The sequence below is a fragment of the Sipha flava genome, unplaced genomic scaffold (assembly GCF_003268045.1).
Source record: "Sipha flava isolate LNK unplaced genomic scaffold, YSA_version1 103_pilon_pilon, whole genome shotgun sequence".
Taxonomy (NCBI): Eukaryota; Metazoa; Arthropoda; class Insecta; order Hemiptera; family Aphididae; genus Sipha; species Sipha flava.
The window spans coordinates 39,716-55,606 of NW_020271717.1; the positions used below are offsets into that span (position 1 = coordinate 39,716).

At 24.2% G+C, this 15,891-nt stretch overlaps 2 protein-coding genes across 4 annotated transcripts; one reads left to right on the plus strand and one right to left on the minus strand.

Annotated features, from left to right (window-relative positions):
• The first annotated feature begins 640 nt into the window (after positions 1 to 640).
• LOC112682155 (membrane magnesium transporter 1-like) lies at positions 641 to 3,259 on the plus strand. Its single transcript, XM_025552671.1, has 3 exons — positions 641 to 902; positions 2,774 to 2,826; positions 2,934 to 3,259. The coding sequence occupies exons 1-3, from the start codon at positions 827 to 829 to the stop codon at positions 3,117 to 3,119; spliced, it is 315 nt and encodes a 104-aa protein (XP_025408456.1). The 5' UTR covers positions 641 to 826; the 3' UTR covers positions 3,120 to 3,259.
• A 349-nt stretch (positions 3,260 to 3,608) lies between these two features.
• Positions 3,609 to 12,125, minus strand: LOC112682013 (mitochondrial uncoupling protein Bmcp). 3 transcript variants are annotated; one of them, XM_025552468.1, is made up of 8 exons: positions 12,029 to 12,125; positions 7,816 to 7,938; positions 7,184 to 7,331; positions 6,825 to 7,119; positions 6,430 to 6,548; positions 5,879 to 5,939; positions 3,826 to 3,912; positions 3,609 to 3,753 (listed from the first exon to the last, which is right to left on the minus strand). In XM_025552468.1, the coding sequence occupies exons 2-8, from the start codon at positions 7,877 to 7,879 to the stop codon at positions 3,637 to 3,639; spliced, it is 891 nt and encodes a 296-aa protein (XP_025408253.1). In that variant the 5' UTR covers positions 7,880 to 7,938; positions 12,029 to 12,125; the 3' UTR covers positions 3,609 to 3,636. The 3 variants fall into 3 exon arrangements, with proteins under 3 accessions (XP_025408253.1, XP_025408244.1, XP_025408262.1); XM_025552459.1 differs by lacking the exon at positions 12,029 to 12,125 and adding an exon at positions 9,508 to 9,651; XM_025552477.1 differs by lacking the exon at positions 12,029 to 12,125 and adding an exon at positions 8,986 to 9,236.
• Positions 12,126 to 15,891: the final 3,766 nt, after the last annotated feature.

A 15,891-nucleotide genomic window follows, 5' to 3' on the forward strand; every position in this document is an offset into this window, starting at 1 on the left:
TTTATGAGATGAAAACATTAGATTCTATTGTAATACCACTCTAAGACCTATACCATTGTTGACTTCTTTGAGTTTATCTCCAAGAATAAAGTACTCAAAGTCTAGTTTAATTTGGGAGCAGTAAAACAACAGTTTGACACATTTCAATGTCGTTCATTTTAAGAAATTTCTATTGCACCAAATACTGTGACTGATAAGATTATTCTGTATTTTAATATAGTTATCAATTGAATATAAATAAGTATGAATTTAAGATCATCAGTAAATAATTGATATTTACAGAAACTGAAGCAAAACGAAAATAGCAAATGATAAGAGTGAAACGTCACTCAAAACATACACTTAATTTTTGAGGCTGGACGTTTTCGCCAGCTCACTGACCTCGTATTAAAACTTGTTTTCGATTCACCACGTAATTACCTACGTTTTAGTTTTTTGAATGAGTTGTCCTCGACTTTCTAAGTATATTTAGATAATAACCAATGTCGTCGGCATCGCACTATAAAATATCGCACGAACCTATTTTTGGGGCTACGATATGCAACTTAACATACAATTTGATGATCGACAATAATGTAACAAAACCACTGGGCTTCCTTATCAAATATTGCTAGCAAAACATTCATTTGCTCGAATTCAATATTCGAGTGATAACAGATAAGACGAATATTCTAATTTATGTTGAAAACGGCTTCAAAGTGACTCGACCCGATAAAATCGTGTACAAAAATATTGAAATATTTTAACGTTTTAATTTTGTTCTATGGATTTGTAATATAATTAAGATTTAATATTGGTTATCTTTCTAATATTAACAAAGACGGACATGTTTAACTTTTATAGGCAAATTTTCGTTCTCGGTATACTGTCATTATTACATGCAGCTTATTCAGCGGCTCAACGTAAGTTTACTTTTAATGTTCTTTTCAATCGTGTCTGAATGTTTGATAGAAACGTTTATATTTTACAATTATAATATAAACGAATAAGCTATCATCATACATTTATTAAACATATTCTAATCCAAGTATGTTCGTTACATTTGTATACTGTGTCAGTATGAAAATGTATATATTATATTACTGCAGATAAATATTTTTTTTGTGATTGGTATTTTAATTTCTTAAAGCTTTGAAATTGAAACAAATATTTAAAAAAAAAAATTTTCCCCAAGTTATAATATATATTTTATCAAATTATGAGCATTATTACAATTATAATGTATTTCTATGTTCATTAGAATATATTTAATTGCAACTTATAAAAATTATGTCAAGTATATATTTTATTTAACTATTTTTTAATCAAAATTATTAATCAATGTATAAAAATTAAAATAATCACAGTAAAAGTAAAATAAAATTTAATCAGTTTTTTAAGTTAAATTATTACTGATAACTATCAAGATTTCAATTATTCACAAAGTGAATTGCATAATTATAACTCTAGATTTTACCATTAAAAAATGTTTGTCTATCTATCAAGTTGACTGGTATCAGCATTATATTTAACTCTCACTAATCAAACACGAGAACTTCAATAATTTTATATAATTCTTATCATTTTTGCTTTGAGAACTGCATTTAACTATAACTGAATTTGAATTTTATACTAAGAGAGTTAATTTTAATTTCAATTTATTTATTGGTTTTTAATATATAAGAGTTGATTTTAACTCTCATTTTATTAGATATTATGTAGTCTCAACTCAGCCTAGTCTTTCACGTTTTTGTTACCAGATATTTATTTCACATATTATACGATACTTTTTTCTTTCTCTTTGCTACTATTCAACTATTTTTGTTATATTTAGTTTTACCAGCAAATTATTGTACTTAAATTAATGCCTGTCATGGTGTGATAAAATAAAATAAGTAAATAAGTATTTGAATTAAAGATAAAAAACAGACAAATATATGAGTATTAAATTTAATTCTCAAAGCGTCTGGAACAATTTCATTCTAAATGGCTTGCCAGTCAACTTGTTAAACATATTATCCACAAATATTCAACATAGAATTACTAATAATAAGTAAGGCATTTTTTAAAATAAACCAACTATTGATGATTCTTAAGATAATATTAATATTTTAAAGATAGTATTTCTGTTTGCACAATAATTATACACAGCTATAGTATTGTATATTTTTTATTAGATTATTAAATAATAGAGAAAATCCATGTCATCAGTTATTTGCTGAATTTTTAGGATCCATCTTCAGTTTGATTCTTAGTTTATCTATTGTGAATTTATTTATTTTATATTCTCTAAATAATATTTAATAGTGATAAAAAATAGATGTAAAATTAAGATTTTATTATCTTTAAACTTATTTAAGATTAAAAAAAAAACTTAATTAATCTCCATGATAGTCATTATGTGTACATTTTTTTTCTGTTAAAACTTGTTTTTTAAACTTATTATATTCTTATAAAAGATAAACAGTTTTACTTTTAGACTTGTTCAATGGTTAATTTGTTAAATGTTAATTTAATATATAAATTATTTTTTTTTTTAATTAAATATGCTTGGTACCTTACCTAGAAATACATTGCTTTTCTTATAAATTTAGATAAAATTTTGCATAACGATTGAACTTTTCTGATTCATTGCTTTTGTGTTTTATAACGTTGATCTGGTTTGATTTTTATGATATATGAATAATAGAACCATGATTAGAATACTCTTGAAATATAACAAATAATATTACACAATATAACAATATTGTCTAATTTATTTTAAATAGCTAATATATTTCTTATTAATTTACAGATCGATCTTATTTACGAATAACTGAACAAGAATTTGATGGATTACCATTTGATGTGAGTTATTATTATAAACTCATAATTTTTATTAAATTATTATATTTTGACACATTGGTCATTCATTACTTATGAACTTTTGTTTTTTCTAAATTGTTTGATTTCAGATATTTGTGCAAGGTGTTGTCAGCCTTTTTATGTCAATGTATGGAATATTGTACTTAGCAGGAGAGTTCAAAGAAGTGAGAGCAATTGAAGAACTAGAATGTAAGACATGGGAGACATTACACAATACACCTTCATTTTATATATTTAATCATAGAGGTAAAGCTCTATCATCTAATAAGTCTTAAATAAGTCCAGACACTTGATGACACTTTTTATAAAAAGTTAACTGAACACGAAACTATGAATTAGCATAATTGTTTGATAAATTAGTGTTGGTGTGATGTTTGTGTTTGTTTTTATTTATATATTTGTTTAATGTACAAAATTTTCATTCTAAATTATTTTAATATATATATATATATATATATATATATATATATACTATTTATTACATCAGAAATAATTATACACAAGTAAATTAATTTGCGAATGAGTAAAATATAAGTATAATTTTCAAATAGTATTACTTGTTATCTACGTAATATTTTAAAACAAATACTTCTTATTGTGCAAATAATAAAACAAGTATTTTTTTTTCACTTTTCATAATAGTTTCTTATAAAATTTTATGTTTATAAATAATATGTAGAATTAATTTAATGTGAAATATATTTGATTAATCAATGAATAGAAATATTTTGTAAAATAAATACAAATGAATTATATTTTACTGATTACTATTTTATTTTAAATACTTAAAACTTAAATTGTTTTCAGTCTTTCATAAATCACAAAAAATATTATGTTCCATGGTCCCATTCGAACAAATGTAGGAACGAATCCTTTGTAGAGTGCCGAAATTCCTTCATACTTCACGGTCTAACACATATAACAAATAACAGTGTTTATTAATAGGTATATTTATAAATGTTTAAAAGTCAGAATACATACTTTTAAGAAACAATCAATACTTCCTTTATAGTTATGTTGCTGAACGCCAGCAGTATTTTTATTATGTTTTTGGTTCATCAATCTAGTCTGAAATATGGACACAGTATTCAAAAAACAAATGATATTATGTTATTGAAAATCATTTTAAAATAATTCAAGAACTATACAATCTTTTCTAATAATTGTACAGAAAAATATTTAAAAGTTTATTTTACTTCTAGATTTTGTTTAACGTTTTTAGAAGTAAACTTTTATGTTCATCAAAATTGTACCATCTGAATATCTGATAAAATCAAATAATTCAAATATTTTTTACTGATCATAAATTATTTAAAAATAAACATTAACAAACTCTAAAATATAAAATTTGGAAAGTAAATATGATATTTTTCATGTGATTTTCTTATAATACATAATAACAACCAAAAAATAAAAAAAATACTGGGAAGTAACAAAAATGATTTATAAATGTTACAAAATGATATTTAGATGAAGTTAATTATTTAGTTAAAAGTATTTATTATTTTCAAATTATTTCAATGAAGTTTTTTCTATTTATAGGTATTTGAAATTTTCAATTATCACAAATTATAGATATATTTTTATTTTATTTTGTTAAATTTACAACATTTAAAATTTATCTATCTCATTAAGAAATTGTGTTAAATTATATAAGTCATTTTTATAAATATAAACTGATCCACCAAACCAAGGACTCTAATTCTTTTTTTGAGTTTATAAAATCAACAAGTATTTAGTACAATCATAAAGGAAAGGAAGGAATGTATCAGTAGATATGGCATTGAACAGAGAAAAGTGGAGATGATTACTTGTGGCAGCTTAAGTCCTACAAGGACAGTTAAGCTAAGAAAGAAAAAGAAGAGTTAAGTACAATCATAGATGCTCACAAAAATATTTTTAAAAAAGAATGAGTTCAAATCTAAAAAATGATTATGATCTATGACAGTGATAATAATTACATTTTTTATACAATAGCGAATCTTATTTTTTTAATAAAAACTTTATTAATTATGCAATAAACTGTAATATTTTCTTTTTATAATTTATTTTAACCAATTTTTCTATTTTATATAAAATCAGTATTTTTTTCTTCTTTTAAATCTTTATTCTAGTAGATATTTTATCTTAATATAATTAACGTAATTATATTTATATAATTATTTACTATTTATTTATACATTACTATTTGTTTTATAATTTTGTAACAATCCTATGTATATAAATAATGAATATATATATACTGTGTCTTTTGGTAACCCGCATAGTGGACAGTTCACTTAATAAAGTTGTTTTATATATATATTAGGGTACTTGTTATTTTCGAAAACTTAAAATTCGAGAAGAACCGCCCGGAATATTTTTCTATGGGTCTAAAAATAAGATCTACAAAATTTGAGCTTTATATTATATGATTAACAGGACACGCTCTAAGCTCAAAATTTAGAGAAAATGTGACATAGAGATAATTTAAAAAACATAAAAACGAGCATTTTTCATAAAATGTTACTTTCATATGGTCTTTTTAGTTTTTACAAAAAAATATTAACTGTACGAAAAATATATAAGAACCCCTTATTTTAGTAAATAACAAATTCTAAAAAAAAGTTTCTTGTAACTTTTTAGAAAAAACCAAAACTTGTGCGATACTATCTAAAAAATTAGGCATTTTTACATTTTTTCTAATCTTAGAGATTAGAACTCGCCCTGTTGATCATCTTATATAAAGCTCAAATTTTGTAGATCCTATTTTTACACCCATAAAAAAATATTTCCAGGCGGCACTCCTCAAATTTTGAAGAAAAAAAAATCGTTCATATATAAATAACAGGCACCCTAATATATATATATATATACACATACATAATTATAATAAATAATTTCTATTTGACTTTTATTAATGACATTAGTCAAATACTATAGATTATAGGAAAAATAATTCTTATAAATAGTAGTATAATATACATTTTCATTTTTAAAATCATTAATACAAAAGAATAACTTATGTTTTAATTAATAATTGTGAATAATATACCCTTATAACATCAATCGGATTTGAAGCTACAGCACTTCCAAAACTTGCAATGAGACTTGAACTAAAAAAATAAAAATTATTCAAATTATTATTTTGATGTTATTGTACACAAATTTTTTATTAAACTCAATAAATTCATATTGTGTTGGTAACCTAATTTATTATTTTCACATTGAATGTTGATATTTTATTGAAAAGATAATATAAAAATTTACATTTAGTTTAAACTAAATATTATAATTTTATTTAAAATGCACCAAAAAAAGAGCTTTAAAAATGAAATACTATTTACACAATATAAAACTAGATGACTGATTAATAGTCACAAAACAACTACTAAATATTAGTTGTGAGTAACAATGAAAAAAATAAAAATAACTGTTTATTGAACTTCATACATTTTTATTTTTATTATTATTATTATTATAAGTATTGTATATAGATGATTTGATTCATTAAAAGTTTTTAAAATTGTGAGTATCTTTTATTTAACTAATGTCAACATGGAACTTAAAAGATATTAATATTTTAATGCATTAAATATAACTTACATCAAGTGATTGAAAATATGATTTCCAAAAATAGCCATTAACTTGTGTTTACAATAATCATAAACAGGCAATTCAACAGCTGCAATTGTAGCAGCACGTTGTGATGTTGGACCAACACCCTTCAATAACAAAATCCAAGAATATTTTAATTATAAATACACGACGAATAAATATCTTAAAATTAAAAATATACCTACAATACAGAAAAGATAAAAATGTAAGAAAACCTAAATATCGATGATAATTCAAATATGATTAACATAGTTTAATTATTAAATATATTTAATTTTACTAGTATTGTTACTATACAATATGTAATATCTACTAAAACTTGAGTTTTTACACTTTCTAGTCACCTGTATATAAAATATTTCACTGTTAAATTAAATACTAACCTTCCATAAACCTCGGAGTCCTTCGTGTACATAAATGTAATGAAAGCATTTAAAAACATTGCAATTCACAAGGTTTTCAATTTTATTTCGGCCTAAAGCTTGAAGTCGAACTTTAAGTACATCTGTAGGATTAGCTATAGATGCCGATATAATACCAGCACATACAGCACATCCAAAATTCACAGTAACATCTTCAGTTACTTCTAAATACTCATTAGTTGTTTTCTTCAATGTGTAGTAAGTTCCAAACTTAATAGAACCATATGTACATTGACGTATTAATGCAGGACTAATTCTAGAAGCATCATAAGATATATTGGAATTATAATCAAAAATGTACAAATTAAATAAATGTATACCCAGAATAGAGTGACAAAAATCCTTCTTGCTTATAAATTTGACAAAAAGCATCTACCATGCCACGGTATTTAATTTTATTATATTGTCCATCCAATTTTTGTCCCTGAACTTGGAGTCTGGTTTTAGTAGTATCAATAGGAAACGTACCTTAAAAATAATTGATCAATAAAATATACTTATTCAAATAAAATATTGATATTAAATTACTTCCGCAGTAAGAAATAAAATATAAATAATGCCGCCAACAAGCAAATTTAAAAGAGTTTATTTACTATAAATAACATCAATAATTAACTATAGGAAACATTGAATCTATTATAAATTCATATATAATGCACACACACACACACACACACATAATTATCAATGTATCAAGTAAGATAGTTTAATAAATATTTGATTAAGTAATCCTGAATATTGACAAGGACAAATTTTAACATTTAATTTTAAGAATATATGTAGAAATGTTCATAAGTCATTCAGAAGTACCATATTCTTTATGCCATTTAAACATTCTAACTTTTATTGATAAGAGAATGAGACCAATAGCTACAAAAACTAAATATTATAATAAATATCATTAAATATACATAAAAAATAAAATCAATACATTAGTATAATTAAAACTTACTTAGTTCTGCAATACAAGATGATAAACCACCATAGACAAATAGTGGCCAGTCTCTTTTTTCCATTACACTAATAATAATGTTTTAAGTTTATTTTTTTCTATAAAACTCACAACTTGAACAACCTATAATAAAAATTATATATATATAATAACAACTCAATAAGGATTTAAAAAAATAAATAAATATTTCAAAAATATTTTCATTTTATCAAAATCATAATAAAATCAAATTTGCAAGAAATTTATACACTTTTGGGCTATTAAAAATAAAAGTTAACACAATCATGTTACAATTATCTAATAATACAACTCATTGATTAAAATAAAAAAAAATATTAAGTTTATCACAAATTCAAAAAAACAAAATTAATATAATATTAGTATCCATTATTATGGTTAAAATACATGCAAAAATGGAGTACCATGATAAATATTTGAATTTAAGAAAAAAAAGGTTTAGAATATTTTACTTAGCCAAAATATCAATGGCTCTATTGGGCAATTATGTATCATAAAGTTAAAGCCATTCTTAAAAATTAATAAAATTATAAACTTCTAATTGTTCTTTAAAATAATTTTTGTTGCTACTCAAGCTTACTTAGAGAGTAAAATAAAAATTGTAACTTACTAAAAGTAAATTACTATAACAATGCCACAATGGCAATTAATAAAATATATATCAATTAGAGTATATGTTCTTATAGTAATACATGGATTCCGAATAATACTAATAAAAAGTATTAATAAACATAGTAAAAAAATGATTAAACAATTAATGTACAAATGATAATAGTTAAGAAACGCATTTACGATTAAATTTTAATTTTAATTTACAATTAATTCTGATAAATTACCTTGAACATAATCTTTATTGATATATTAACCAATTTTAATGAATTTGACAACTTGAAATATAAAATATAATTGAAATAGTGCCTACAGTTTCAAATTATTTTATTCGCAATCATTTTTAATTTTTAATTTAGTGATAATATACAATATTAATAAATAAATGCAAAAAATCACTTTACCTACAATAACCAAGAAACTGATCAACATTAAAACTTCTATAAAAAAAATACACGCTATATGGCAAAGTTATTGGAACTCTATTCCACCCACCGATAAACTTAAAATTTTTAAGAAAAACACAAAATAAATGGTACATACCCCAACATTTCAATAGTTGACAAGAAGTTTTCAGAACAAAAATCAAAATTGGACACTCCTCAACTCAACTTCATACCTCATAAGTAAAAATCCATCTCCAACATGCAACAAATGCCAAGAAATCCTAACCATTTGTCATTTCATCCAAGACTTAGTAAAGAACCAAAATACAAGACTTGAATTTTTCATACTTCAAAACATAGAAGAAACTCTCAGCGAAAACAACAGCAAACAAATCTTAAACTTCCTCACAAAAATTAATTTAATTTATATAAATTAATATTGTAAAAATGTAAATTTAAACTAAAAATTGAAGTTGTATACCTTCTATTACTTTGTTTTATGCAAATAAGCTAATAACCATAGACGTTGAAGTCTTAATTAATAAATGAAAAATAAAAAAGTACTGCAATAGCATCTACAGTTTAAAATTATTTTATATTCACAATAATCATTAATTTTATATGGATATTATACAACATAAATAAATTAATGGAAAAAATCAATATTATGATTGAGTACCTTTTTCATAAGACGCGTTCCAATATTTTAAACAAATGTCATAAAACTTATTAAGTATAAAAAAACATGTACATACTTATATATTTGGTTTGTTTTCTTAACCTAAGTCAACTATTTTACTAGTTATCACGAATCACGATTGCTCATGCTAGTAATCACAAAAATTTATTTTATATGGTCAGTGTCGAAGATAACGCTTAAACTGATAACAGGATCAACAATTCATTGACCGTATGATTCACAAATTCGAAACTATATAAGATTAATATATTCAAGCGTACAACCAATGAAAAATAATAATTGGTTTACTCTACTATAATACCAGGGCGGATTTATGGCTTCTTTTATAATTATTTATTTTTTTATAACAAATTTATTAAATATTTTTATATAGCTATATTTAATTTGTAGATTAAAAACATGGTTTTTCAGACCTGAGTTTTTTTTTTTCATCAACTGTATAAATAGGTTAAAAAAATAATGTTCACCAATTTTTAGGGGGTTTTAATTATTTTTTACCAAGAAAACAAGTAGGGTCACATAAATGACCCATCGGCTTATACGGAATAAAATTTCGTATACAAATGTTGTAAACAGTAGCGTATTTGAGGGGGGGGGCGATAGAGGCAATCGCTCCTCCCGAGAATTTTTAGACCAAGACAATTTTTATATAAGTAATAGGTATTTTATTAAGAAACAAAAATTATAATTTATTTTATAGCATTATTACATTTGAAAACGTTTCAAATTTTACACTAATTTAAATAACGCAAAACGCTAAATTTTTCATGTTTAATTGTCAATAACGGCAAACGGAAAATTTTTTAAACGTTTAAATTTGTATAACGTTTAAACGCTTAAATTGAATAACATTTAAATTATTAATATCGTCAAACACTCAATTGCTTATAACGTTTATATGTCCCATAATGATAAATAATATATATTATTTTGATTGAAGATCCAGTTCATATTTAGAGAAAAATTAGATAAAACACATGCGAAACTTTCAAAACACAGAGAGATGTTAAAAAAAAATTACACAAAAGACCATTCTAAGTGGATCCGGCATTATATTAAAAAAAAAAAACCACAAATATTAAGGATTCACCTGATATAAATATTACCAACAATTTTACTTGTAAATTTTGAGCCTAAATTAAAGAAAAAATTTGAGTCCCCCCCCCTAGAAGTAAGTCTAAATACCCCCCTGGTTTTAGGTATATTATTTTTATTTCATTATATTTATTGAAAAATCGATTATTCTTTTTCGATTACTGCAACTTAAAATACTTAATTCTAATAAAATAAATAAAAACTTTTTAAATTATTAACAGTAAAAACCAATTTTTAAAACCTTAATATAAAAATAATAAAATTTTGAATTTTGAACCGTATATAACGTGGTATTAAATGTTATATTATCAAAAAAATCATCTTGAAAATACTGATTAAAATAATCTATTGAAGTCATAGATGTAGGGTGAACTTCATTTTCTAATTTATCTAATTTTAATGTTAAACTTTGGAAAGGTTCATTTAACCATTTTATATTTTGCTTATTAGTAATTGGAAAGTTATTTTCCAGTGTATATTAATTAAAAGTAGTATTATTACTATCAGAGACGCTTGGCAAGTCACAGAAAACATCCTCATTTTCAAATTCATTTAATAAATCCTGAAATTCATCATCGGGAAAAAATTCATCCCCATCATCTATACTCCCAATATCAGAATTATAACCGTCTGATAATAATTCTAAAATATTACATTCTAGTAGTTTAAGAGACATTTTTTTTTTAATATTAATTATTCATAAAATACAATATAAAAAATTACACTAATTAGTTTACGTACGGTACCGCAGAGTATAGAAATGCGTTAGGATAACAGCACAATCCGTTTGATAAATTAAATAAATATCAGTGAAAACAAACGCAACATGTCACACAGACCGGTGGGTCACAAATGTGACCCAAAATTCAAACAATCATATAATTTGATATAATGGAAATGTAAGAGTAAAAACGATATTATTAGATTACGTAACTAATATTCTTCTAAGTACAACTCGCTCTTATTATTTTCGTATTTATAAATCAAAAATGAAAATAAAACATGAACAATTATTTTTACATTATTTTTTCTTATAAATATACGGAAATACACTAAAATAAAGTCAATAAGATGATAATAATTAGATAAGTGAATTTTACAGAATTTTATACATCGTTATGTATACAGAGCGTTTGCTGTACACTAACAATTTATTTTTAATTGAAGAATGAAACATTGGGTCACAAAAGTGACCCTGGGGTCTGAAAGGGTTAAGATCACGAATGAACAAAAGTAGACCAACTGAATTGACTTTACTCCACACATGTAATAATATTATTGTAAATATGGAAAAAGGCATTAATAGGTTTGCAAATTAAAAAAAAATAAAAATGTTAAATTATTATTGTATTTAATATTTTTGAACAATGCATTTTTATACTTAAAATTAAATATAGCTACTTACAATTAATTATACACTTTGTACTTCTTTTTCCATATATTACAGTCACGTCTTCATGGTGTAATAAGCGGACGTGCGACTTAATTAATCTAGCGATAAATGTATAACTAGCGTTGGTATTTTGTCACATAATCGCTTCCACGATAACATCTCATTCGACGCAATAAACGTAGTCGATGAGCAAATGCAGACGAGGCAGTACAAATCTGACAGCAATAGCTGAGTCACGCTCGTGATACTACTTAATTACTTTAATAAATCAATTTAAATATGCAGTGTTATGTTTAATATATTTCGTTACATTTATTATTTTTATTATATTTTAATAAACATACCAATATTTATAAAGAGTTAGGTTTATCATTCTACCAAAGAATAATCATATTACTACGCTTTTACAAATGTACACCCAGGGGCGAATTTAGAAATAACTAATAGAGGTGAATCAAAAATACACTAAATACGTAATCCTACAAATACCCTTAAAATATAAATTAGTGGTATTAAATATCAATTGTATCATCTCATGATATACCATCGTGTGCCTCTGCGTGAATAGTGAGAGATCCTAAAAAAGTTAATAGGTACCTACTCTCTAATAACAAAAAAAGTATTAAATATATGAGGCATGGGCCCATGGACTCCCCCTTAAATACGTCCCTGCGTACACCCTTAAACTGTTATGGGTAACAACAAACCATAAGCATCAAATTATATAGAATGTTTTTAACATAAAAGTCGAAATTAAAGTTAATAAATCCCAGCATATTTTCTCCACAAGAATTTTACTAATTATCATTTCATTAATTTCCTTCTTTAATCAGGCTGCTTTGAAAATTGAATTATTTTTGTTGTATTGGTTTTGTTTTTTTTTTGTAAAATAACTAACATCCTTCTTGTTATATTTTAATATTGTTATTCATTGTACTCAACTATTTTTAATCGTCGAAACTAATTGTCACACAAAGTTTCTAATAAAAAATAAAAAAAAAGTTAATAAATAATAAGTGGGCAATAGGGGCAGTTGCCCAGGGCCCCGTGCTTTAAACTATAATTAAAGCCCTGCGATTCTAATTTGACTGAACTTAAAATATTTTATTAATATAAATTATAAGACCCAACATTAATTTTGCCCAAGGCCTTGCAAACTCTAGCACCGTCACTGTGTATGCACGCATAATTGTCATATTATTTTAATTACTAAGTATTCATTAATGAGTAATAGCAACTATTTATACGGAGCTCCACATGTGCGAACAAATTAATTTACTATAAAAAAATATATAGTTGTAATGAATCAAAAATAGCGGGATCAATAGTTATGAATGAAGCATTACATTAATAATAATATATTAACTAAAATGTTATAGTGAAGTGCATTTAATTTATGGTAGTTGATGGGGTCAAGCTCATATTAACTTTTCAATAAAATAAAATATACAACAATTAATAAGGTAAATAAATATTAAAATAAAATATAAATATTACATTGAGTATTATAAAATTAAGTGCAAAAGAATACAACCGATTTAGAAATGAAAAATTATTGTCAGGTATGAAAAGCGCATTGAATATAAAATAAAATAAACTGAAAGAATACAATTGAAAATTATTTTTACATAGAGATAACATATTTTTCTAGTTTAATAATAATAAAAGTTTAAGTAAAAGTATTTTCAATGAATGATATTAAACTACTTCCTCCTTTATTATGACAAATATAATAATATATAACAATAAGTAGGTAGGTGGTTAGAGGCTTATCAAGGGCTGGCTCAAGCAAGAATAGTGCAAAATCAAATTTTGTTACCTCTAAAAAAAAAAATTGAGCTTTTATTTTAACATAGAACCTACCTCTATTTTTATGTGACATACCTCATGAAAAATATTTTATTTTTTTTATTAGAAATAACGAATAATGTTGGGACTAACGGTATATTTTTATATATTATTTATTTTAATGCCAAATTTGTATTGTTATATAATTTATTGTAAATTCATTGTATTTAGCATGTATTTAGATTTTATGAATTCATATGATCAAATATTTATTGCTTTTTAAATATTTTTTACTTTTAACCTAACAAATAACTAAACCTTTGTCATAATCTTAAAAAAGTTAAACATATTATTACTATAATAATATTGGTAAAATGAAATAAAGCAATCTTAATTTTATTTAAAATTGATTTTGAATTCGTAAAATGGCCGACGGACGGTCGGTAGCGCAATAATGTGTTTGATATTTTAACTTACACTTATTATCAATTATTTCTTTAAGTTCGGTCAAACAAAACGCGTTATTAACGCGCGTGAAAACGTTATTAACGTCGCGTGAATTACCGTCGCATTGTATTCAATTCTAAGTCATATTAGATGTCAAATATATGTTGTCAGCGTGATTAACACGACGCTGTATTAGAACGCGACTTTATACAAAATCACAAAATTACACGCGGTAGTGCGTTATTTTTGGCGTTCAGATAATGGCGAAAGAAGGAATACCTACATAAATACGAGTATAAATAAATGTTAATAATAAATAATTCGCTTCCTCTTGTGTTGACTTTCGGTTAATGCACATAAAAGTAAAAGTTCTTCGTCTGAACTATCGAACGTATTTTCAATATATGTAATATCACTGGGTAACATTCCAATATCACTAGATGGCACTACTAATACCAGTTCCACGTACTTTGTTCATTCAAAATTCAACCGATTTCAAATTTTTTTTCTCTGAGTAATTCATAAGTAATTCAACAAAATAGCTATTTTCGAAATTTTTCAAAATTGTTTTTTGAAAAATCAAAAAAATTTTTTAGCGATTTTGAATTTTGGATTTTTTTAACCATAGTAAAAGCTGAGCTATAAGTTACATATTATGTTAAAAAAAACGAACATCAACTAACCTGCATTATATTAGAAGTAATAACTACTGACTTTCCGATTTATATACTGTATAAATATATAATACGAATATAATATGTATAATAGTAAGAGTACATAGTATAGTACTAGCGTACTATATAGGCAAATAGTCAATTTATCAAATAATATATTGTAATACATAAGAATTAATTAATTATCTATACAATTATTGTATGTAATATATAAATACATTATATTTATATTGGATAAAAATCGTTGCCGCTATTGGTGTGTTTAGGTCAGCAATTTTTATATCGCCACCGCGGCAATGTGTGGGAACCTTAAGGTACGTTTTGGCTAGAGCGATCGCGACTGCGACTGCAACCGCGTTTCACTACATCAATGAAATTAGTGATGGGAATAATCGAATAAAATAATCTAATCATTCGAACGAATGATTCGAATGAGATAATTATTCGAATAAAATCATTCGAATGAAACATTCATATGATACAAATAATTGAATGATTTTATTATCTCACTTTTCTTACCTGTATAGCGTAAACTAGAGAGCTTTGATATTAAATTGATATCTAGGCTTTCTAGCGTAAACTATATATTTATGGTATTAATTTTATATTATAATTATTTTATATTTTATAATTAAATATTTGCTTCATTGTACATTTTTAATTCTCTACCTAGATACATGAAATAGATAATTCCTGATGATATATTCGAAAAATTATAAAAAAATAGTTAATATTACTGAATGTACTGAATGTTACCTAACTGTATTACATTATTGGTAATACACAATACACTATATCAATGACTATACTTATAAAACCAATGACTATAGTCACTAGTCAGTAGTACAGGTAGTAGGATAAAAAAACTGGTCGAATATTTTATCATTAGAGTGAAAAATCCATTCGATTATTTTGATGTCGACTACTAATCATTCGATTATTCCAATCACTAAATGAAATAATATG

Coding starts and splice junctions, on each gene's coding strand:
- LOC112682013 (XM_025552468.1), bottom strand. CDS start 7,879: ATGGAAAAAAGAGACTGGCCACTATTTGTCTATGGTGGTTTATCATCT. Junction 3,913..5,878: donor ATCCGATTGATGTTATAAGG/GTATATTATTCA, acceptor TCCATATTTCAG/ACTAGATTGATGAACCAAAA. Junction 3,754..3,825: donor GTATTGATTGTTTCTTAAAA/GTATGTATTCTG, acceptor TATATGTGTTAG/ACCGTGAAGTATGAAGGAAT.
- LOC112682155 (XM_025552671.1), top strand. CDS start 827: ATGTTTAACTTTTATAGGCAAATTTTCGTTCTCGGTATACTGTCATTA. Junction 903..2,773: donor AGCTTATTCAGCGGCTCAAC/GTAAGTTTACTT, acceptor ATTAATTTACAG/ATCGATCTTATTTACGAATA. Junction 2,827..2,933: donor TTGATGGATTACCATTTGAT/GTGAGTTATTAT, acceptor GTTTGATTTCAG/ATATTTGTGCAAGGTGTTGT.